At 31.8% G+C, this 24,819-nt stretch overlaps 1 protein-coding gene across 1 annotated transcript in view; it reads left to right on the top strand.

Moving 5' to 3' along the window:
* MRPL39 (mitochondrial ribosomal protein L39) overlaps window positions 1-16,559 on the top strand; it is a 28,989-nt gene extending 12,430 nt beyond the window's left edge. Inside the window, exons 7-10 of the mRNA XM_003763398.4 lie at window positions 4,645-4,710; window positions 8,669-8,822; window positions 13,955-14,002; window positions 16,046-16,559. Coding sequence (XP_003763446.1) covers window positions 4,645-4,710; window positions 8,669-8,822; window positions 13,955-14,002; window positions 16,046-16,093 — 316 coding nt within the window. The 3' untranslated portion in view covers window positions 16,094-16,559. The remainder of the gene's footprint in view (window positions 1-4,644; window positions 4,711-8,668; window positions 8,823-13,954; window positions 14,003-16,045) is intronic.
* Window positions 16,560-24,819: the final 8,260 nt, after the last annotated feature.

The raw sequence follows: 24,819 nt of genomic DNA, 5'->3' as shown, positions 1-24,819 counted from the left end.
AAAGAACTTTTAACCTAAGTACCCTTAAACTTTTTTTCGCTCTTTGTTTTACTTAAGTGAGTTAAGCTGGATTTTTTATTTTTCCATTTTTGGGGGGGGGAAAGACATCTTTGAGACACTCTGTTCTCTTCTTTTAAATTCTTCCAAGACTCCTCTCTCACCCTGTTCCAAAATATAATAAGAGTAAAAGATAAGTCATGTAAATCACAATTAATAATACATTCCATATTCCACCTCTGTGCTTTTGATGAGGCTCTTGACAAGTCACAGCAGTGCCTGGAATGCAAGCTATTCTTAACTCCACTTCTTAGAATGTTTAGTCTTTTTTCACAACTCAACTCAAATGCCATATCTTATATGAGTAAGATAACTTTCCAGCTGTCAATCAGTGTCTTTCCCCTTTTCCCCACTCAAAAATGCTTCCTGTTTACTTTGTATATATTTATTTTTGTATGATTATATATTTACATGTTCTCTTTCTAGAATTGAAGCTCCCTGAGAGCATCAAATATTTTACTTTTCTTTTGTATACTCAGCATTGCTAGCACAATGCCTGGTACATAGTATATGTTTTAAATGCTTGTTAATTAATTAGCCATAAAATTTGTTTCGTGAAAAACTCAATACTTCTCTGTCTATACTTTTGAATTGTAGTCAAATTAGACTTATGATGTCCTTTGGAGTAAATTTAGATGAAGGTGGCTAGGAGAGCAGTACTGGAAACTGTTGTGGTGGGCTGATAATTTAGATCCAGTGTTGGAATTAAGTGAAATACTTACGGAAGCCATTACATAGAAAGGATATTTAACAATGATACAGCAATCAGTTCAGATTTACATGGTCTTCCTTCCCATACTATGGACATGCATCTGGTCAGCATGGCAGTGGCTTGTTTTGCCTTTAGATGTCCACTAAGTATGAATGTAGGTATTTATATTTTTAGTGAACAGGAAGCCATGTAAGTGTGGTCTGAGCCCACTAGGGAATTGTAACAACAGATAGTTTGAATCTTACTCCTGTGGGCCAATCAAGTCTTAGGAATATATTTCTTGCTTTTTAGGAAAAAGAAGTAGCTTAATCTAAGTGTCTGAAGACAACAAACAAAATCATGGCTTCCCTACATCAGAAGGATCTTGGCTCATATCTCAGTGATCTGGTCTATATAGTAGAAGATGATTACTATGATATGCAGAATTAACATCAGGAATATCAAGACAGCACAAATAAATGATGGTGCCTGTCACATTAATAGTTCTTTAATCATGAGTTAGAGTTATCTCTAGGAAGTAAAAGGTCATTACCTTTTTGCATGCAGCCAGTTCCAGTCTTATAGTTGATTTGCCCCATACCACCAAGCCTCAGTGTTTCTTGGCCTACTTACTAGTCAGAACATCTTCCTCCCTGGGTCCCTTTTGGGGAAAGAATATCAAGTTTTTCATTAGAGGTTTCTGGTTAAGGAACTGTTCATTGTGTCACAGAAGCTGGATAAGGACTTTCTCTTACCTTCATCCAAGTACTCAGGATTACAAACAAGTAATGTACCTGGAAGAAAAAGAATCCCTTAGCTAATGTATTAGTAATCTTGATGGTAATAGTGTTACCTTTCATATGCAATCCTTTCCTGACTTCTAGAAAGTGGGACACTTGAACTTGGTGGTCAGAGTGGTGATAATAAAGCTATTGACTAAAGGGGGATAAGTCTTTTCCTTTGAGAAAAGTTAAGAGGACTGATTTGCCAGTTGGGCATAAGGTAAGGGCCTATGGGTTATTTGGGTGATCTGATAGGTAAAAGAAACTCAGTTGGACAGGAGTAGCTCTCTTTTCCTTAGGGGAGTCATATAGGTCCTATAAATCTTAGATTCTGTCCTTTCTCAGATATGAAATAACTTTTTGGTCCTTGGTAAAATACTTAGTTCTCAAAGTCATCTTTTCCCTATGTATAAAATGGGACACACGGTATTCATACTACCTCACTGACTCTTCTGAGGTAAGCACTTTGTAAACAAAAAATATAGAGAGAAATATGTTACTCTTCTATTCATACTTGGCCAGCCTGGATAAGGAGTAACAACTTGGAAGTATAGAGATGAGATTTTGGTGGATGGGGGTTCTTATGGCATCTGGGCTTTGTTGTGTAGTGAGTCAGGAAGAATAGGGAGTTAATAGCAGCTTCTTTGAACAATATTTAAAATGGAGGGGAGGGGAAGAGTGTTCTAGAGGTTTTAGTTTTTAGGGAAAATGTAGGAAAGTGTAGTCAAATGATAGAAAATTTTAAATAGATTGGCTTCTTTGTGGGCTCCTTTGATGAGAATTTCTGCTATTGGAGAATGAAGATGATTTGAGAGGCGAGTTGTTCATGAATGGGGAAATTGTCTCAATCGGTTCTCTCAGTCTCTATAATTGACTGTCTTTACCTTAGTTTCATCATCAATAGTATGAGGGAGTTTGATTAGATTATTTCAGTTCCTTTCCAATTCTAAATCTGCTATCTTGTAATTATACCATTTTTTTTTTTTTTTTACCTTGTACATACATTAACATTGTCATCACTGTATGGAGAGTGCCAATTTTTTTACCTTGTCCATTAACATTGTCATCACTAGATTGAGATCCAAGTTTTTTCATTAACATATTAAGATACATATGTGTCTTTGTGCTCATCACTATGTAAAGCCAATTTTTATCTATTAATAGGGAATTCACTTACTGAAGAGAAATTCTCTTAACACAATGACAGAAGGAAGGAACAAGCATTTATTAAGTGCCCTCTATGTGCCAGGTACTGTGCTAAATGCTTTACAAGTATTATCTCATTTGATCCTTACAACAGTCTTAGGAATTAGCTCCTATTATTATCATCCCAATTTTACAGTTAAGGAAACCAAGGCAAACAGAGCTTAAGTGATTTACCTAGGGTCTCACATCTATTAAGTTCTGAGGTCACATTTCACTTCAGATCTTTCAGAATCCAGACCTAATGCTCCTATCTATTGCAACACTTAATTGCTACTACCCAGCTCTTACTTTTATGGTTAGAAAAACTCCAATCTTAATTTATTTTTCAGCTGTAGTAACTAGGTTTATATGTGGTTCCTAATAGCATCTATAACTTTTTTCTTTTTAACAGGTTTTGTTCTATTTTATTTATTGTTCTCAATTGTGTTTTATTTAATTTTGTAATTCTTCTCAATTATATTTTATTTATTTTTGTAATTCATACCAAATCGTTTTTGGAAGCAGATAGGCCATATGACTTTAAATAAAGTAAAATGTTAAGTACCATTGTATAATCTTGGCCTATGCCATTCTTTAAAATCAACTGAGCTGTTCCATCCATAGGTTGGAAGATTGAAAGTTGATTCCAATATAGGAAAAACAGAGATGATTAGAGTAGTTATTTTAACTTCATCTTTGCAGAGAAAATTTTTACATTTTTTTCATTTAAATTTTTTAAGCTGACACAAAATCATTCGGTAAGAAAAGGCAGCAAATACTTGAAAATGTAGTTATTCTATAAACAATATGAAAAAGTATTAAATAATTAGCTAAATGTTGAATTACAGATGAGTTATTGATAATATATTTAAAAGATTATATATATGTATAAGTAAAAGTTAAAAGGATATTTGATGCATATGATTACGAATTTTTAAAAGTAGCTGTAACTTGGTAATCTTTTATTGTTTGATGAAGTTCAATACCAGGCTATAGTATGCTTATGTGAATATCTAGGTGAATTTATAGTATGCTTATGATATCTAGGTGAATTTATAGTATGCTTATGTGAATATCTAAGTGAATTTTTGCTTAATGCTATTAGTTTATCCTATATAAGGATACAGAAGTGAACTGGAATATATGTGGCATTCCTTTTATTTGGGGGAATTCCCAGAAGATTAAAATAATTCCACAAACATATCAGGAATTTTCCTAAACTTTGGGATCAAGCTCAGTTTTCAGGGCTTTCTTAGATTAGATTCAAAACTCTATGGGCTATTGTTCAAATTGACACAATCACTTTGGAATCATTCTGGGATTTGGGGTCCTTTTAGCTTTCCCAAATCTAAAAATCAAATTGGTAATTTGTCTACTCTACACCATAACCTAGAGTAAACTCAGTTTTTGGTAAGGCATCATTTACTTATATAAATATTTGATTACATTTTGGTGCTTCACATTATAGTAAAGAATCAAACATGTTTTGTTAAATCAGTTTTAGACATAATTATTAATAGTTATATTTCCACTCTGTTTACTTTCCTTTTCTTGAGAGTTGATCTTTTTGACCAATGATTTGCTATAGTTGTTGAGGCCAAGTTATTAAGAACTAACAGATGTTGGTATTCCCACCATATAAATTGATCCTAGTAATGGTCAGGATGTTTCTGCAACTGGAGGTTTACTTTTCCGTCTTGTATATTTTTTATTTTTTGAACTAAATGCAATAAATATTAATTAATTAAATGTAATTCAATTAAACATAAACCAAGTGCCCTGAGAGAGGTATAGATTGCTGTGAAGTAATTGGAGTAGGAATTGCACATATCTAGTTATGGGGACAATTTGTAAATTTTCTTTGGGTTATCACTAATGTGAGTGAAAAAATAACATCTTTACAATTTTTTCTCTTTCATTTATGTTAAGGTATAAAATGGAATTTATAGAAGAGAAAGCATCAGAGAATCCTGAAAGAATAGTAAAATTATACAGGTAACTAAAGCTTAATTTAAAAAAAAAAAAAAAAAGGTAATCTTTAGCAAAACAGGTTTATTGAATAAACAGCTGAAATAAGTAACTATTTTACTTTTGTATTCTTACTACTTTGTTTATGAAGGGGGTACTTCATATGTTGAAAAATTTTTATTGCTTTTTGAATCTATGTAACTTCATTCTTCACTCGGATGTTTCTTTTTACTTCTCAATTTCATTAGTGATTTAGAATACTTTTTTTCCCCCCATATGACTGTGGATAGTTCTAATTTCTTCAAAAAACTGCTTATTCATATTCCTTGACTATTTATCAATTGGGGAATGGCTTTTATTTTTGTAAATTTGATCAGTTCCCTATATATTTGGGAGATGAAGTCTTTGTAAGAAAAACTTGTAAAAACTTTTGATATTATTTCATTTTCTTTGGTACCTTTTAGCAAAATTTAGTTTCTCCAATTAATCTATTTTGATTAGGTTTGTTTTTGTTTTTGTAAGATTATGATTGCTGTCCCTTGCATTTTTTACTTCAGCTGAACCTTATTAGATTCTGCTTCAGCCTCTTATTTTAACCCTGTGTGTGTTGGATTCTAGTTTTTTATGGGTGAACTCATCTCATTCACATTCACTATGAGTGCTGTTTATTTCTCTCCACACCATTTTCTTCTGATTATCTTCTCTTTCTTTTTATCCTGTCCCTCTTTAAAAGTCTTTTTTGCTTCTTACTGTTACTTCCTTAATCTTTTCTTCCCCCTTATTCCCCTCCCCCTTTTGCCTTTTGGTTAAGATCGATTATACACAGCTAAATGATTAGATAGCTAGATAAGTAGATAGATATAGATAGACAAAACTGTCTATCTGTATTCATTTTCTTCCTTTCAATCAATTCCAATGAGAGTAAGATTCAAGCATTACCTTTCATGTCTTCCCTTCCTTTCTCTCCATTATAAAACTTCTTTACATAACTCTTTTCCTCATTTTTCTTCTATCTTAACCCCTTCTCCCAGGGCATCCTTCTTTCTCACTCCTTCATTTTTTAAGATCATCTCAGCATAGTCAATTCAAAAACAAATGTCCTCTACATTTGATGTTCAATCGTTTTAGTTGTATCTGAGTCTTTGTAACCATATTTGGGATTTTCTTGACGGAGATACTAGAATGATTTGCCATTTCCTGCTGTAGCTCATTTTGCAGATAAGAACCTAAGGCAAACTGAGCTATAAGTGTCTTGAGGCCAGATTTGAATGCAGGAAGAGAAGTCTTCCAGACTTCAGGCCTAGTACTCTATCCATTGTATCTCCTACCCGTCTTCTCTGTGTAGATTCCTAACTGCCCTAATAAAGTTCTTAGGAGTTATGAGTGAGTCATCTTCCCATATAGAAATGAAAATAGTTTAATTTTATTGAGTTCCTGAAAAGGCCAGTTTTTCATTAAATGTCTTTTCCCCTTGAAAAATTATACTCAGTTTTGCTTGTTAGCTTTTTTGCCTTCTGGTATATCACATTCCATGCTCTCTGCTCCTTTAATGTAGAAATTGCTAAATATTGTGTGATCCTGACTGTGATGGATATGGTATGTGAATTGTTTTTTTCTGACTGCTTGATGTGTTAACTCAGTTTGGCTATGATATCCTGGGAAATTTTCATTTCTTTTAGGGAATGATTGGTGGATTCTTTCATTTTCTGTTTTATACTTGGAATCTAAGATAGTAGATCATTTTTTCCTGATAATTTTTTGAAATGTGATGTCTAGACTCTTTTTAATAATTCTTAAATTTCCTCTTCATCAGTTATCTAGATGAGTTGTTTTTCCAATGAAATATTTCACATTTTCTTCTATTTTTTCTTTTTGACTTTGTTTTGTTTCTTGTCTAATGGATAATAATATCTAGTTGCCCAATTCTGATTTTTAAGGGATGAATTTCTTCAGTAAGCTTTTGTACCTCTGTTTTCCTAGTTAGCTAATTTTCCTTTTTAAGGAGGTCTATTCAGTGAGTTTTGTACATCCTTTTCTATTTGTCTGTTTTTGCTTTTTAAAGAGTTCTTCAGTGAAATTGTATGTCTATTATATAATTGACCAATTCTATTTTTTAAGGTGTTATTTTCATTATTTTTTTGTCTGTTTTACCAAGCTGTTAATTTTCTTTTCATAATTTTTGTGCATCTAATTTCATTTCCTAATTTTTCTTCTACTATTCTTATTTCTTTAACTTTTCCAGAAATCCTTGCTGCTTTAAATCTAATAGCATTTTCCTTTGAGATTTTGCTTGTAGATGTTTTCATTGAGCTGCCTTCTTTTAAATTTATGTCTTAGTCTTCCCTGCCATCATAGTAGCTTTTTATGGTTGTTATTTTTTTGTTCATATTTCTAGCTTATTTCTTGATTTTGAACTTTATATTAAAGTTAAATTCTATCCACCTTGGGATAAAGGAGGCCTTGTTCCAATCTTCAAGCTTCTTTATGCTGGTGTCTTCAGTACTAATTTTAAAGTTCTGTAAATGTTTGGTGCTTCCAAAGTTCTGTGATCCAGGAAGATCATTACTCTACATCTGGTCTTTATCCAGGAAGGGCTCCTGTTTTCTCTTAATAATCAAAAAATATAAGTTAGTGCTTCTGTTTGACTCTAAAACTGAGACAAGTCCCTTGTTCTTCTGAATGTAGTAGTGCTCCTCTCTTTCATGAAACTGTGACCAGAGTCCCCTGTTCCCTTATTAACTGCAAACACTCCTCTGTCCTGAAACTCCGACCCAGACCTGCATATGGACAAGAGATTTGCGAGTCAGCTTTAACTATCTAGTATCAGGAAATGATTCCCTATAATCCTGTCTCTGGGCTAAGAACTCCCCAAGATGCTGCTGTTTTTGTGGCACCTCTTAAGGCCCACTGCTGCTGCCTCTGCCACTGTATTTGCTCCAAGCTAGCCCTACCTATGATGTCTCAGACCTCTCCTACTGACCTATTTGGTTGTCTTCAGCTGGAAAAATGTTTTACCCTGACATTTTGTTGACTCCTCCAAAATTTGATTTGAGTCATTATTTTAAATTTTTTAGTTTGTTGGAAAATTTGCTGGGATGTTGACTCTACACTGCTTTCTTAGCTCTGCCCTTCACACACATTCTTAAAGGCATTTTTCATCCTGTTTAATTCTAGGTTGAATGCATTATTCCATTCTTACTTTATTATATATTTAAAATATTTGAATTGGTAGACCAACTTTATGGATCATCCATTCTGTTACATATTTTACTTTGGAAGTAAATCTTCTCCTTTTACTTTGTCTATCATACTCTTCCTTACCCAAGGTATTTCATTTTTCAGTTTTGTGCATTTTCACTGACTCATCCTCATTCCTGGAGTTCTCTCACTACTCATCTCTACCTGATTTTCTTTAAGTCTCAGCTAAGATTCAGTTTCTACAGGAACTATTTCTTAGTCCTCCTTAATGTTAATATCTTCCCTCTGTGATTATTTCCAGTTGATCCTGCATATTGTCTCTCCCCTCATTCTTAAATTGTGAGCTCTTTGAGTATATGGACTGATTTTTGCCTTTTTTGTATCCTCAAATATTGCTTAATATAGTGCCTGGCCCATGATAGGTACTTAATAAATGCTTGTTGACTTGACCCTAAGTGTCTTCCTAAGAATCCATCATTTTTTCCTTTCTTTAAAACTTTTAAGGAAAACATATGTAAGTCATTTGTTTTCCTTTATAGACCACCTTCAGTACAGATTGACACATATAGACAGTAGTATTTTTATGTTGCTTCCCTTCTCTGTTTTACCTTTTCTTGCTCTGTGCAATTTGAGTGTTGGGTTTTCCAGGGGATGTATAGTTCTGGCTCCAGTTGAACAGGGATGATTGTGGAAAAGAGGCAATAGAATTTTCTGTTAAGTTTTTAAAAATTAATATCAAAAAGTCATTTATAATGTCCTTGACTTTGTTTTTTGTTTTCTTAATAAGATTTGGTGACTTTGTGGATGTTAGTGAGGGTCCACTCATTTCAAGGACAAGTATTTGCCACCAGTATGAAGTTTCAGCAGTTCATAATCTTCAAGATGCCCGGCTAAATCATCTACGAAGATTCCAGGGCCTTTCTTTACCAATTCACTTAAAAGTAAGTATTTAAAGTACAACTTAATTTATTATTAGTTAAGATTACTTTCTGAACTTAATTCTTATTTAATTGAATGGAAATAAAAATTCAATTTCATTGTATTGTGTAGCCTTAAAGTAGTTATAAAGTAACAAGTTTGCTTCCAAGCCTAAATCTTAATGTAAATAAAATTGATCTTTGCCTACTGGCATTTAAAAAAAAATATATTTTTATTTTTATTGTTTCATACATTGCTATACTTTCTATTTCCTTTTTCCTCTTCCCAGAGAGCCATCCCATATGACAAATAGTATCTCTTAGAGAGGAAAAAAAATTCACACAACTGATTGATAAACTTGAAAAAGTCCAAAAAGATGTGTAAATATGTAACACATGGAAAATCCCCCATCCCCATGAAATGGTAGGTTGCAGGAGTAGATGTCCAATTATGTATATGACTAAATTACGTCTCTTCATTCAAATCCCACCTGATCTTTATAATTTTGCTTCATATTAATTTGTTTTTATAATTTAAAAATATTTTAATGTTTTATTTAATACTTATTTTGTAATTATAGTTTAATAATTTTTATGTGCATGTGTTTTATTAATTTTGTTACTTTGAATTTTTTGGTGTATCACTGTGACACACACACACACACACACACACACACAAAGTTGTATTGTTTCCTTCTGCTCACCTCACTCTGCATCAATTCATATAGACCTTTCTATGCTTCTCTGTATTTATCATATATGTCATTTCTTACAGTAGACTAATAATTCATGTCATCTATTATAGTTTGTTCAGCCATTCTGCATTTGATTTGATTTTTGTTTCCAATTCTTAACTATCACAAAAAGTGTTGCTGGGAATATTTTGGAATACAAGGGGACCTTTTTCTTATTGATGGCTTTCTTGGGATAGAAGCCTAGTAATGGAGTCTGGTTTGGAGGGAATTTTAGTCATTTTGTTTGCATAATTCCAAATTACTTTCCAAAATGGTTTTACCATTTCACAACTTCATCAACAGTGTACTAATGTGCTTATCTATCTATATAACTTGCTCTACCATTGACTTTTGCCATTTTTTATCATCTTTGCCAGTTTGTGAGATGTGAGATAAAACCACAGGGTTGTTTTGATTTGCATTTTTCTTATTAGTGATTTGGAATATTTTTAAGTGGTTTTGAATGCGTTGTTATTCTTTTTTTGAGACCCATTTGTTTGTGTCCATTGACCATTTATCTATTAATGAATAGGTATTAGTCTTTAGTATTTGTTTATTAATTGTTTCTATAAGCTGGATACTAAATCCTTATTAGAGAAATATGATACAAAGATTTTTTTTCTCTCCATTCAACCACTTCCTTTCTTATTCTGCATATATTAATGTCATCTGTGCAGAAACTTTGTAGTTTCAAGTTATCAAAATTATCTATCTTACCTTTTGTAATTACTTTTATTTTTTGTTTGGTTAAGAATACCCTTCCTATCCATAGCTGTGGGAAGTTTGTAATATGATTTTCTTTTAATTTCTTATAGTATGATCTTTAATATTAGGGTTATACATCCATTTACAATGTATTATGGAGTGTGGTGTAAGATATTGATTTAAGCCTAATTTCTTCCAAATTTCTATTCCTTTTCTGCCTCTCTTTTATGTACCTTCTTATTCTATAATTCAGTCCCACGCACCCACGCCTTCTACATCCCTCCCCCCCCCCAAAAAAAAAAAAGAAGAAAAGAAAAACATTGATTTACTTTGTTGAGCAGGGTGTGGTCAGTTTCTGTCCATAATACCCTTTGCCTGCTCTTTCTTCTACTTTTTACTCTTACTTCTAACAGATCTTCCTTTACCCCATCTCCTTGTGTACATGTGGAAAATTCTCTTAGTGGTCTCACTCTGTGCTGTTGTTGTCTTTGCCTGCTGAACTTATTTCCTGATCTCTGTTATTTCAGGTGTTTGAGAAACATAATCTCTTCATTTCTTGTTTTCTTTCTAAGAATGTTTTAAACTCTTTATTATTGAAGTCCATTTTATTGCTTGGATGACTAAGATAAAATTTCCAGGCTGGATCATCCTGAGCTGTATCCTAAACTTCATTGTTCTTCTTTTGGAATATATTTCATTCCCCTCACCTTTTTTTAGTGGGTTCAGAATAGTCCTTTCCTTTGTATTTGAAGGTCTTTCTCCTAATGGCTTTGAAGAACTTGTTTCTGAATTAAAAATTGTTAAATTTATCTTCATTATGTCTTAAGAGTTTATAGTTTTGAGTTTTTGTTGTTTTTTCCCTCAGAAACCAATCTGAATTCTTTTGATGGGAATATCGTTTTTTATGCAGTTCTATTATTTCCTTCCTTAGGTGTTAAAAGTTTTTGTCTTATAATGTTCTTCTGGGAGAGCCATGATCTTTAAATTGTTGCTACACATCTTGTCTTTGAGATCAGCATGTTTTTTCCTGGCACCCTGAGTGGTTTTTTTTTTTTTTTTAATGTTATTGTTTTCTCCTCTTTTTCTTGTGTTCCTTCATGTTTGTATACTTATATTTCACTCTGTTGTTCTCTTTTTTTGTTTCTTTGGTGAGACTTGGTATTGCAAATTTCAGTTTTTTAATTCTGTTCATGATTTTTTGCTATGCAAAATAATGTTCTTATAATTCTTATTTCTCTTTTAAATAAGTGTGTGTGTATATGTGTGTGTGTGTGTGTGTGTGTGATAAACTCTGTATGATTTTTCATTCAGGATCCTCTAACTTTCTCCTTTCTAAATTCTCACCTTCTTATCATCCAGTTTTTAAACTGGATATTCAAGGAAATAGTCACTCAAGTAATTGGTTATTTTGGGATGCTTTAGAAATACATTCACTTTTTTCAAGTGAAAGTAAAATTCAAATAAAAGTAAACAAAAGTGAGACTACTATGCTGAATTCTAATTGGTTAGAATAATAGGTGTTGAGGGTTGGCAGAAAGGGAGTTTACTCTTGTGGACAATAGAAACTAGTTTGTAAATATGTATGAAGAAGATGGTTCTCTTAAGTTTCTTCTTTTCTTGAGCCCTGAATACTCACCCTCTTCTTGGTGTAGGCCCATACATAGGAGGATACTCTATAGGAGGGGGAAGAGCTAGACATATGTTATCAATGTATACTTACAATGTTTAAATGCTTCCTCTTAGCTTCCAGCCTGGCATAGATGGGGGTGGAGCCCCTATATCCATGCTTACTGGTAGAATTCATTCTCCTTTGTGATTAGGTCCTGGAGTACAGTAGTGCAGGAGTACTAGTGATGTTCTTTTGTACTCTGTCTCAAGTCCCCCTTCTCCTCTCCCCAGATGAAGGAGTTCACAGAACTGAGCAAGGTAGTGCAGACTATCTGAAGCCCATCTCAATCACTGATGGGGGTTGGGATATAAAATTCATACCTTTTTTTCTATCCTTGATCTCAGGTTGCATTGTTCTGTTTTCTTCTTTGTCTTTGAGAAGTGGTACAGTAGAAAAAAAACGTTAGATTTGGAATCAGAAGACCTTGTTTTGAGACTTGGCACTGCCACTTACTATGAAGTGTGACTTTGGATGAGAACCATTTTACTTTTCTAAAGATTAAAAGGTTTCTAAGGTCCCTTATGGCTCTGAATCTATGATTCTGTGAATGCAGCTTAGGCATTATTTTCTTTATTTTTATTTTATGTTTAAGATTTATACTATAACATTTTTAGTAGTTGATTTTTGTTTGAATAGAATGCAAGCTAAGAAAATTAGATATATAAACTGCTTAAGGAAAGCTGGAAAGAACATGATAATTTTGTAGCAAAAATGGGGAGATAAGCTTTAACATACTCGTAGTCTCATCTTCCCTTCTGAATTCATGCCTATAATGGAGTCTCTCCATCCTTCATATCTGTCTATTGAAGCCCCTCCTTTCCCTCACAGCCCTAATAAGGTATTATTTCATGTATGAGTACTTTAGTGACTTCTTTCTTCCCAGTTCCAGCTGAAAAGAATCTTTTGCATATCATAACAATACTTGTACAATTTACTATTCAATTGTGAGCATCTGGTGAGGAAATACATGTAAAATACTTAGTAAATCTTTAAGTAGTAAATAAGTATTATTATTGTTATTGTTATTCAGTTTAACAAATGATCTTTGAGAGTGCTTGTGGTCAGTTTGTAGCTGATCTCATGACTCTTCATTCTTAGGCAGGCTTCCTTAGACATCAGTTCATCCTACTTGGTAGATCCTATCAGAGTTTCTTTTCTCTTGGCATAGTTTTTGAAAAATTAAGTTCCCCTTTTCAGGCCTTGATGGGGATTCAGTTGGCCTTTATGGAGGATTATTGTTATGTTATTTGTTACATATTATTAGCATAACAATCATAGTATTAAGGACATAGAGCTAGAAGGAATCTTAGACATTGAGCTTAGTCAGTGAATCCATCTCCCTCATTTCTCAGAAGAGGAAACCTAAGTCTCAAGTTAAATCACTTGCCCAGAATCATATTCTAAGTGTCTGAATGACAGATTTGAACTCGGGTCTTCCTGATTCCAAATCCATCACTCTGTTATGCTATACCATCTTTTAGAAAAGAAGATCTGTATGATACTTCTCTTCATATCTCCTCTGCCTAGCACAGAATTTTGGTACTTAATAAATAATTAAACTGAATTATTTGCTCAGCAGAAAAATTAAGCAGTGTTGTGCTTCTTTGAGAGTTTCCTGTGAAAGTTTCCTTAGAAATTAAGAAAATTAGGGAGGACATAAAAGAAGGATGGTGTGGTTATTGATAGAACTTCATATGATATATATTTTTTTCCTTTATTGATTGCTTTTTAAGAAACTACTTAATTAGGCTGTCCTTTCAATTTTGTCTTTTAAAAGAGGTATAGACAAGCATCTAGCTAGCTACTTGGAGTCAAGAATATTTGAGTTTAAGTTGACTTAGACCCTGGACAAGTCACTTAACTTTTCTGAATCTCAATTTTCTTATCTGTAAAACATGGATAATAAAGTCTACCTCACAGGGTTATAGTAAGATTCAGATGAAACACATGTAAAGTTCTTTGGAAACTTTGAAGTGCATTATAAATGCTATTATCATCTTCATCTTTATTTTTATGATTATAATTCCTTGAATATTTTTCTTTTCTAGGCACATCATATTATATGGCACAAGCTATTGCAAAGGTCTCAGAAAATAGTAAGTAATTAATAGTATATATTGCAATTAACTAAATGTCTTCCAGAATAGAAATTGTTAAAATTTCAAAGGCACATGAGTGAAAATGCTGATTGTCCTGATATCTAAAAATGTTGTATTTTATTGCATATTCAGGAGCTTTCTGGCAGAAGAAAAGTTTGGGGAGTCTTTATTATTTTATTTTGGTAGTGTTTATTATTTCATGGGCAAGATAGAGAATTTAAGAAAATACTTCTGGTTAAAAGAGATACTTTTGGTTAAACTATTTCATAATTTATGATGTATTTGGTGGTTTTCTTTGTAAACTTAAGCAATGATTTTTTTAGATACTTCTACACCTGTGTTCAAATGTATATATAGTCTAAGCAATCTAATTTAGGCTAATATCCATAAACTGCTTACAGTCATTAAATTCATTAATAAGGGTACATTATATTGTCAACTGTAATCATTTGTGTACATTGAAATATTCTTAGTTTACATTTGTGTTTTATTACATCCTATATTACATTTTGCAAGTATGTATTAATTATACATTTTCTAGTTCTAAGGGACCAGGCTTGCCTAATACTTTCAATATTCCCACCATGACAAAAGATTTTTTTAAAGTAAATAGTTTTAAATTTTTTTCAGATTACATGTAAGGATAGTTTTTAGCATTTTTTTTTTTTTTTTCAGATTTTGAGTACCAAAATTTTCTCCCTCCCTTTCATTTCCTCTTCTTAATATGTTAAGTAATTTGATATAGATTATACATATGCAATCATGTTAAACATGCTTCCACATTAGTCATGTTGTAAAAGAAGAAATAGGATAAAAAGGAAAAATGGCAAAAGTTTGTACATGAGGAAACTACGGACTTAGACCTCCATACTTTGGCTTTACTGTGTTTTTCCTATTAGATCTTCCTGATGCTTTCAAAGGTCTTAAATCCCTTAAATCCCATATCAATACCACTTTGGTTTCCACCTTTATAACTTTTATTCATGCTTTTTCTTTCTTGAGTGCCCTGTCCCTTCCTCTTTACATATTCATTAAAATCCCCCACTTTAGTCTTTGATTATATTTTTAATTCAATAACTTTTAGAGACTATGTATTTTATTCCTCTTATTTACCTTGTACTTGGCACATAGTAGATAAATACATAGTACTTAAATGCAGTATATATATATATATATATATATACATACACACACACACACACACTTGAGATTTTTGTTGTTTTTAAAATATGCTATTTGTGGTTTTTTTTGTTTGTTGGTTTTTTGGCAAAAATGGTGGAGTAGTTTATCATTTCCTTTTCCAGTTCATTTTATAGATGAGGAACTGAGGCAAACAAAGTTAAGTGACTTGCCCAGCATTACATAATTAGAAAGTACTGGAGGCCAGATTTAAATTCAGTAGAATGAATTTTTCTGACCTCAAGCCTAGTACTTTATCTACTGTACCACTTAGTTGCCTTAAGACTTAATGAAATTACTAATAGAACTTCCCAGTTTTGGAAAATTAGCCCATTATTATCCATAACATTTATACTTGCTCATATGTAATAACAATATATTTAAGATAATTATTCTCTTGTATCTATGGAAAGGATGCTTGCTTACTACTATGCTTTTTAAACATGTGTCAATGGTGATTTTAGATGAAGAAAATAAGAGGAGCAAATCAAAAAATAATTCTGATTATTAAGTTATAGAACTTTTTATATATATACATACACATATGGAGATAGAGGCAGAGAGAATGGAGTAGAAGGTTAAATAAAGAATGGCTGTGAATCCTAATTAATAAAGAGTAGAAATCATTAATTGTTTTGTAATATTTTACAGACCTTAGCCTTTTTACCTTAGTCATTGATATCTTAAATATACTTGACAAATCACTAAATTTTGTTAGGATCAGTACTGACCATTTTCCTTATATCTGTAGAAACAATGATTGACTTGCTATTTATTTCAAGTAAATATAGTATATTTTGAGAATGATTTAGATTATAAACCTGTAAGCTTCTTTAAAGTAATTACCTTAATATTTTACAGGTAACAGAAGATGAAAATAAAGAAACAATGGAAAATGCAGCTGTTTGATCATATCTGAATTTAAAAAATTTGGAAAATAAATTAAAATTTAAAAATATTTTTATATTTGTTTGTATGTATTTACAAAGATGCTTAAACTGAATTGTATAGTGGAGAGGGCTGAATTTGGTGTCAGACCCTGCTACTTAATGTCTATGTAGCCTTGACTACATGACATACCTGAAGCTCAATTTTCTCACTCTTTGGTGCTCTTAAACTGGGCCCATGAACTTGTTACTGAAAAAATATTTTAATAACTCTTTCAATTTAATTGAAACTCCAAGCATAAACATTATTATGAGAAAGGATCGAGAATCTTCACACACTGACAGAAATGTTCCTGACACTAAAGAAGGTTAAGACTGCATTAAATGACTTTTAGGATCTTTTTAGATTCTAACTCTGTGATTCTGTTGCAGTAAGCTTTATATTTCAGCCATCAAGAAAATAAATGATATTCTTTCTTATTGAGAAATACATTTTATTAATTGATTTATTATTTATTAAATAACAAAATAAGAGTATGAATAAAAATTTATAAATACATTTTATTAATATTATATTTAAATTAAATAAGTTGAACAGTTTTTATCAGCTAAGTTAAAACCAGGTCAAACCAGGGTTCTGATGTTATAGTTAAATAATTATTTAAATGTGGGTTAATTTTTTTCTGCTACTTTTTATATTCCTTCCTAGATTAGAATTTATTTTTAAAGATGTCATTTTCATTAACTTTTTAATATATTTTTTGTTTCTTTGTATCAGCCATGTTGTGAAAAATGTCTTGTTTTTCAAATATATGTTTTCTAAGTTGAATTAAGAACTTTTTGAAAAAAGTGGAATAGCTTAATTCATAATAGTGATGATGGATAGTTAATGACAATGAAAAGTTGAACTATATGGCATTGATAAGATATTCAGTTCATTTGGAAGTTCATCTTAAAATTCTATTTCACTTTATGGATGTATGGGTTTTATCAGTGTATCCTCTTCACAAGTGACAACTCCTGAGAATTTCTGTGGTAAAAAACAATTCATCAAACTTCAAAGCATCAAAGTTGTTTCTAGAAGAAGGTAAAATTGCATTCTGTTGCTGGGCCCATATTCAGTCTAAAATAACATTAAATTTATTCTTAGCTTTTGAAGGTAAAGTTTTACTAATTAACTTTTTAACCTGCTTGCCTTTCGTCTAAAAACATCTAAATAAATTTACTTTTAGTGGATTTTAGTGATTGATGACTTAGTCATGAGATGATGATGATGACCAAAGTAATTAGCTGATATTTATTCATGACAAGGAGTCCTGATTTTTGAGTATCAGTGCACCTGCACATATATGTTGTATATACACACATATTCACATACGTGCATACACATACACACATACATATGTATACATATACATCATACAGAAGAAGAGAGAGAGAGAGTGCTAGCCAACTTAACAATATAAGAGTAGGAAGAGACCTGAGAGGCCTTCTGTTACAAAGCAGACAAAAAAGTTGTCTGGTCTCTGTTGGAAAACCTCCAATGAGGGAAGTACCCATATCCTTGTGGGACTGTCCATTCTGCTTTTGAGTAATTCTAATTGTTAGGAAGTTTTTTGTAGAGAGCCAGAACTCTGGAGAAGTATACTTGAAAGAAGTATATTTGAAACAAGGTGTTAACTCAGAGGAATTGATGAGACAATGGTTATCTAGTTTACATATATACTTAGTACTTAGCATGGTGATGTAATGGTTCTCCAAGTTCACACATGTATAGTGTGCTGTAATGATGTAACTGTAATAGAGTTATAAGTTATAAAGACTAAGAAGGACTGCAAGGAAGACATTCCATCTCCCATCATCCTGGTGGCTCGCCTGCCTCCTGCATTTCTCCACTGAGACCAAAGCCCATCTGAAAGTCCCCCAGAAAGCTAGCCTGGCCCCAGGGGAAGGAGACAGACCATGAAGAAGATAATAAAGACTTTGGACTTTATTCCTGACTATTCTTGTGATTATTCTGCTGAAACCAAGGCCCATTCGGAAGACCTCCAGAAAGCTAGCCGGAATATTACGGTTTTTCTTATATCAATTATAAATCTGCCCCTTGCAACTTCCAACTTATTGATCTAAGGTTTGCCCTCCAGGACAAGGAGAATTAAATTTAATCTATTCCCTTAAAATAGTTGAAGAAGTCTATCATGGTTTCCTTAGGTTGTCTTAAGGGTAATAATCATCTTCAGTTACTTACAGTTATATTTATTTTCTAGTTCTCTCACTTTCTTGATCATTCTTCTTGTCCCTGTCTTCTTAAGAATGTGACATTATTGCAGAACCTAATCATAAAGGTTTTCTGTGTTGTGTGTCTTTTTAGCCTTCTGGACTCCCGTATAACATTGCTTATTCATATTGAGTTCGCAGGTTCACTAACCCCACTACAAAGCTTTTTTAGGAACATCAAATAAAACAAAAAAACCCCAACTGCTGTGTAAGTATGCAGTTGTGAACTTGTTTAGCTTATTTTTCCCCCTATTTCACCCTACTTAAATCTTGTAAATTGATTTATTATTGATTGTCCTTTGGGATCTGAGCTCTGTCATTTGAGCTTTGTGGTATTTTCACATTGATGAAAACGTCTGACTTCATCCAGGTTGTTGCTAAATATATTCATCACAAATGCTTATCTCCAAGTTTGCTTTAATATGGTCATTCTTTAGTTCCAGTCATTGTAGCAATTCCATTTTTACCTAACTACTGTCTCTTAGCTCACTAAGTTTAGTCAACTAGGCCACAGTTACTGAACTCTTATTATGCTGACAACATTTCTCTGACCTAGTTTTATTACCATACTTAAAGGAAGTATTACCATACTTAAAAAAGAATTAAAGTTAGTCTGTAGGAATTGTTCTTGATCAAGTGGCTTTTAGTAAGCCTTGTTTCCTTTCTGTGCTTACAAATTATTTTCTTAATATATTCTAAAACTTTTCCAGAAATATATTTTTATATATTTATTATATATTTTATATTATTATATATAATATATAGGTACAAATATATTTTATATATTTATATATATTTTATATGTATACACACACATATTTCAGACCCTACTTTCAATAGTGACAAAGTGCTGTTGCAAGTTATTATTTTTGATACTGAGACTCAAGATACAAATATGAGATGCCCCTGTCTGACTTTTATCTTGCTGAATTCCAGGAACTTTGATTCAATTTGCTTTATGCTAGGCTCTTTCAGCACATTTAGGTGATAAGGTTTTATTTAGCCAACAGAAGCAGACAAGAGAAGATTGTTAACCCACACAGTTTCTCCTTGCCCTCTGAAGTGTTTGCGCTATTTTTTTTAGTAGCCAGAGGCAGACATGTATTCTTCCTCCTGCCCCACACATACACAAGATATAATTACTAAAGATAAAATCCAGTTATGTAATGAGGTCTCCACTCTTTGTTTCATCTTGTTATTACTTTTCAAGTTCTTTCAAATTTCTTAGAGATCCTGTAGTTGACTTATAGGTTACTGTCTTTTTAGAATTGATATTTTTTACATTTGGTCTATGGTATTTAGGATAGGAAAATAGTTTTGGTAACTTCTACATGAAATTTAGGGGCAACTATGCGTCTCAGTGGACAAAGGGCTGAACCTGAAGTCAGGAAGTCTCATCTTCCTGAGTGCAAATCTGGCCTCAGTTGCTTACTAATTGGTGAGCTCCTGGGCAAGTCACTTAACTCTGCTTCAGTTCCTCATCTGTAAAACTGAACTGGAGAAGAAAATAATGAGCCACTCCAGTGTCTTTGCCAAGAAAACCTCAAATGAGATCTTGGAGTCAGACACGACTAAAGTGAGCAAAAAAAAAATTGAAATTTAGCATTTTTTTTCAATATGGAAAAAGCAGCATTCTGAGGAGGGGTCCATAGGTTTCACCAAATTATCAAAAGGGTTTTTGACAAAAACGGAGTTAAGAGAAAGAAAAAGCATCTATGGGAGCTAATGAGATAGCTAAATCATACAGTACAGAAAAAGAAGGGATGAAAGCCCAAGACGGGGCCTTTGCCTAGAAGGCATGATTTGAATGAGGATCCAGCAGAGTCAGAGAAAGAGATGTTAAATAGATAGGAAGAGAGCCTAGTGGTCTAAAAATTGAGTATCATGGAAGAGAGAGTGATAAAAGTGTCAAAGGCTACAGAGTTAAAAGAGAACAAGAACTGGGAAAAATAAGATCATTAGTGATTTTGGAGAGAGTAGTTAAGGTGGAAATAGTATTTATAATTTAGATTGAACCAATATAATAATAATAATAATAATGCCACTTAGATGAATTTTTTTTAGTGCCATACCAAAGAAAGAGATGTCAAATCAGGAACAAATAGATTATAAGCACAATATACAAACGAAAATGGAAATAGTAGTTGTGTTTGGTAAAGCAGATCTTAGCTACTGGAGTAAATTCAACAACAATAACAAAATCATAATGCAACAAAAATCTGAAGGCACTTTCAACAGAAATTAAGTATAGACTAACATGCCAAACCATTAAACACAATTAACTTCAAATAATTTAGATATAAAGAATGATTTTGTAAACAAATTAGAAGATCAAGGAGTAACTACATTTCAGACTTAGAAATATTTGTCAGCTGTATGTCAAAAAGAAAAAAAAAAGACTACATATTGAGGCATCCTAAGAAAGAGAAAAGGGATAGTATGTGCCAAGGTAAGTCAAATCACTACCACCATGTGGACTACTATTTTCTCTCAAACCCTGATAGAGACAGCTCAGGACCTTGAGCTTAAAAAGCTTCGGGAATTATAGTGTGCTCCAAATCATCAGACCTAATTCTACAACTCAGCTCATAACAGTCACCAAGAAGGAGATAATGTGGAGAGGCACCTTACTAGGCTTATGTAGCAGTCAACTTACACTAGTTCCTGGAATGTCCAGGCATTCCTGATGAAAAGACCAAAGCTGAGTAAAAAAATTTGACATACAAGAACAGGAGTCAAGAGAGGCATAAAAAGGTAAACGTGCAAACAATAAGTCATAGAAGCAATTGATAATTTTATTAAACATAATTACAATAATGATAAAACAGCAAAATTTGTGAGTAGCAGCCAAAGTAGTACTTAGGAGAAATTTCATATCCCCAAAGTTTTGTTTTGTTTTTTTTTAATCAGAGAAAGCTGATGAATGCATTGGACATGCAACTAAAAAAAAATCTTAGAAAACCAACAAATTAAAAACCTCCAATTAAACACCAAATTAAAAATCCTGCAACTCTAAGGAAAGATGAACAAAACTGAAAGCAAAAAACCTCATTGAATTAATAAAACTAGAAACTAAGATTTTTTTTCTCTTCAAAGATAAGCTATTAGCTAATTTGATTTAAAAAAATCAAATTACCATTATAAAAAATAAAAAAAGATTTATTTCCAACTAATAAAGTTGAAATAAGAGAAAATTTTAGAAGCTATTCTATTTAATTGTATGCCAACAAAACTGACGATCTAAATAAAGTAGATGAATAAAAAATAATATAAAAATGTGAATTTTCCCAATTAACAGAACAGAAAATAGAGTGCAAAAATAACTCTGGTTTAGAAAAGGAAATAGAACAGGCAATGAACTCCTAAAGAGCAAACCTTGTAATAGAATGATTTATAAGTGAGTTCTAATAAACATTTTAGAAAACATTTTCAAATTGTTGGAAAAAATAAAAAAAAGGGAGTCCAATAATTTTCTTCTATGATACAAATATGGTCTTAATACCAAAAGAAGAGAGAGTCAAAACAGAGAAAAAACCATAGAACAATATCCCTAATGAAAATTGATGCAAAAATTTTTAATGAAATATTAGCAAGATGACTATAGCAATATATATACCATAGGAATACAGGATTACTTCAATATTACAAAAAGTATAAACATAATTGACTATATTAGTCAATTCAATTAGTCAAGAACAATAAAAACCATGCTACTATATCAAAAGATTCAGAAAAAGCTTTTGATGAAATATAACATTTATTTCTATTAAAAAACATTAGCAAATAATAGTAATTTTGTGTGTGTGTATACATTTGAAGTCAATATAAGGATTTCCTGAGTAAAATAATACAAATAAGAAAACATACATAAACAAGGAGTAGGCAAGAAAGTTGTTAAAATGTTTGACAAGGTATTTATCTTCTTCCAGTAACAGTTATTAAAACATATCTCTAAGTATGACAAGTCATTACTTTTTCATTCCTCATGTTTTAGTTTATTTTAGCTTAATAGAAAACAAAGAGAAATCTCTTCAACAAAGCAAATCATATATGCATAGGGATTTTCAGGTTCTGTTTTTTCTTTTGCTGCAGGTAAGAGGAGGGAAGCTATGATTTTCTTTTGTACTAACACATTAAGAAAAGAAAAACAGCATCTCAACCTGTGAATAACATGTATGGATGGTATTTACTCCTCAAAGTTAATGTAGCTCAAGTATATATTTTAATAACTATCACTTGTCTGAGTTCTTATTGAGGAAGAGTAATTTCAAATTTCCAATTGAAAAGTAGCTCCCTTTCTTAAAGTTAACATTGTGTAGAGACCTCTCATAACTACTTTTTAGGGAGCTGGAAGGGTATTGTTAACTACTCCCCTAGGTGGTTATCTTAAGTAACTGAATATTAAATATGAAAAAGAAGAGAAAGAAATCCTTAACTTTTTTTTAAAAAGACATTTTAAAAGAAAGGTCAGGTGCAGCAAAAATATGGTGAGACCAGATCTATTGGCCCACAACTAGAAGATGATTAATCTGGAAAGCTTTTCTTTGCTCATTACTTTCATTCATTACCTAATGCTTTTACAAATTACCTATAAATTTGTCTTTGTGCCTTTAAAGGTAAATCTTATTTATACTGAAATAATTATACCAAATATTTAACTTTAACATTCTTCACTCTTTTAAATCTGTTGAATAATTGAAAGTCATTGCTTTGCATTTTAAAAAATAAAATAGGAAGTTAAGAAATTAAGGGGGAAACAAAATTTTGAACTTTTAAAAAATGTAGATGGAAAAATCATAAAACATAGAACTAGATATCTATCCATTCTTGACCTGAAGGCAATTAGGGCTTCTAATTTCTTAAGTGAAAATTAAATTACTAAAATGTTTTACAGTGTTTTTAATCATATACTAGCTGAATTGTAATAGTATTCACTAAAATTGTTGTGTTATCATATTATTCCAAAAAAGAAAACCTCCCAGGAAAACAGATTTAGAAACATTGATTTGTATTATGTTTTTCTATTTTCTTTTTGAGGAAAATATAATGTTTTGATAATCATGATTTAAAGACTTTAAAAATAACAATTTTGTAATTTCAGACTGGTGTATCTCAATGAATAAGCTATGGTTAAAAATACAAATAAAAATACATTAGTTATGTTTTTCCAGTAGGGTGACTCACATTCTTCTATCATCCTTCCATAGCAGGAACTCGTTTCATGTGAATGCTGATAATGGGCTATATACTGTTAATGCTAACATGTAGGAGTCAGTCAGAAATAAAAGAGAAAAACCCCTATCACGATTAGCATTAACAACATATAATCCTGTAGCTACTTTTCAGTATTTAGAGCATAAAGAATAAGAAATTCAAATCACAAGTTTTTTCTTTCTTGATATTTGTGTTTCCTGCAAAATAGAAAAAAAAAGGTTATATAAAGATATGTGGCTATGCAGATGGAAGAATTTAATTTAGTAAAGGTCTTAATGCAAATTTTTATTTTTAAGAAAGGAACACATTTTCTAGTTAATGGGTTGCTTAAAAGCTATCTAAATCATAACATAAAACATAGTTTTAACATTTTTGTAATCTGGAGTTGTCTATAGACTAATATAATACTTTATATTTATTTGATCATTTATAGTATTTAGTGATTTATATAGATTTATTTTGTTGGAAGACATTAGTAAAGTCCTCTAAATAGCAAAATTGTAAGAACATTGGTGTTCCTTCTTTCCTTCCTTCCTTCCTTCCTTCCTTCCTTCCTTCCTTCCTTCCTTCCTTCCTTCCTTCCTTCTTTCTTTTTTCTTTCTCTCTCTCTCTCTCTCTCTCTCTCTCTCTCTCTCTCTCTCTCTCTCTTTCTTTCTTTCCTACTTATATCTATTATCTATATATACACATGTACAGATACATACAGACATATGTACATACACATACACATATAATTTTCTTTAGTCCAGTTTAGGAGTTGGCAAAATTAAAGTTTTTTTTTAAGCTAAAGACTTTGAATTAATATGTTTTGCAAAAGTAAAATTCTGATCAGATTTCATTTCTATAGTAAATTTAATTTACTTTCACTCTCACACTTCCCTGGAAATACTATTTAGTAAATGGGGGTACTTATTGTACTTTTTTGAGAGCATCCATTCTTCTTCAATGATATTCATCTACATAAAGAAAATCCTATGGTATAGCTGCTTCTTGTGTTTTTTTTTTTTTTTTAATTTGTTGAATTGAACTTGTCTCATAGTTTCTTTTACTGTCTTTCTGAAGGAATTCTTTTTTAAAAGATAAAGTTTGATACTTCCTGTAAAGGAGTCAGATGATACCCTTTTATGCTGAGTGCGTTGCTCTCACAAGGTTCAGGTTTCAGCAATGCTTTAGCAGAACCTAGAAGTTAAAATGTCATCTTAGTATGTGACTCATTTAGCAAAAAGAGGGAAATTTTCTTTCTTTCACTTCATAATG

Source organism: Sarcophilus harrisii, chromosome 3 (genome assembly GCF_902635505.1).
Source record: "Sarcophilus harrisii chromosome 3, mSarHar1.11, whole genome shotgun sequence".
Taxonomy (NCBI): Eukaryota; Metazoa; Chordata; class Mammalia; order Dasyuromorphia; family Dasyuridae; genus Sarcophilus; species Sarcophilus harrisii.
This window is presented reverse-complemented; position numbering and strand designations above follow the sequence as displayed.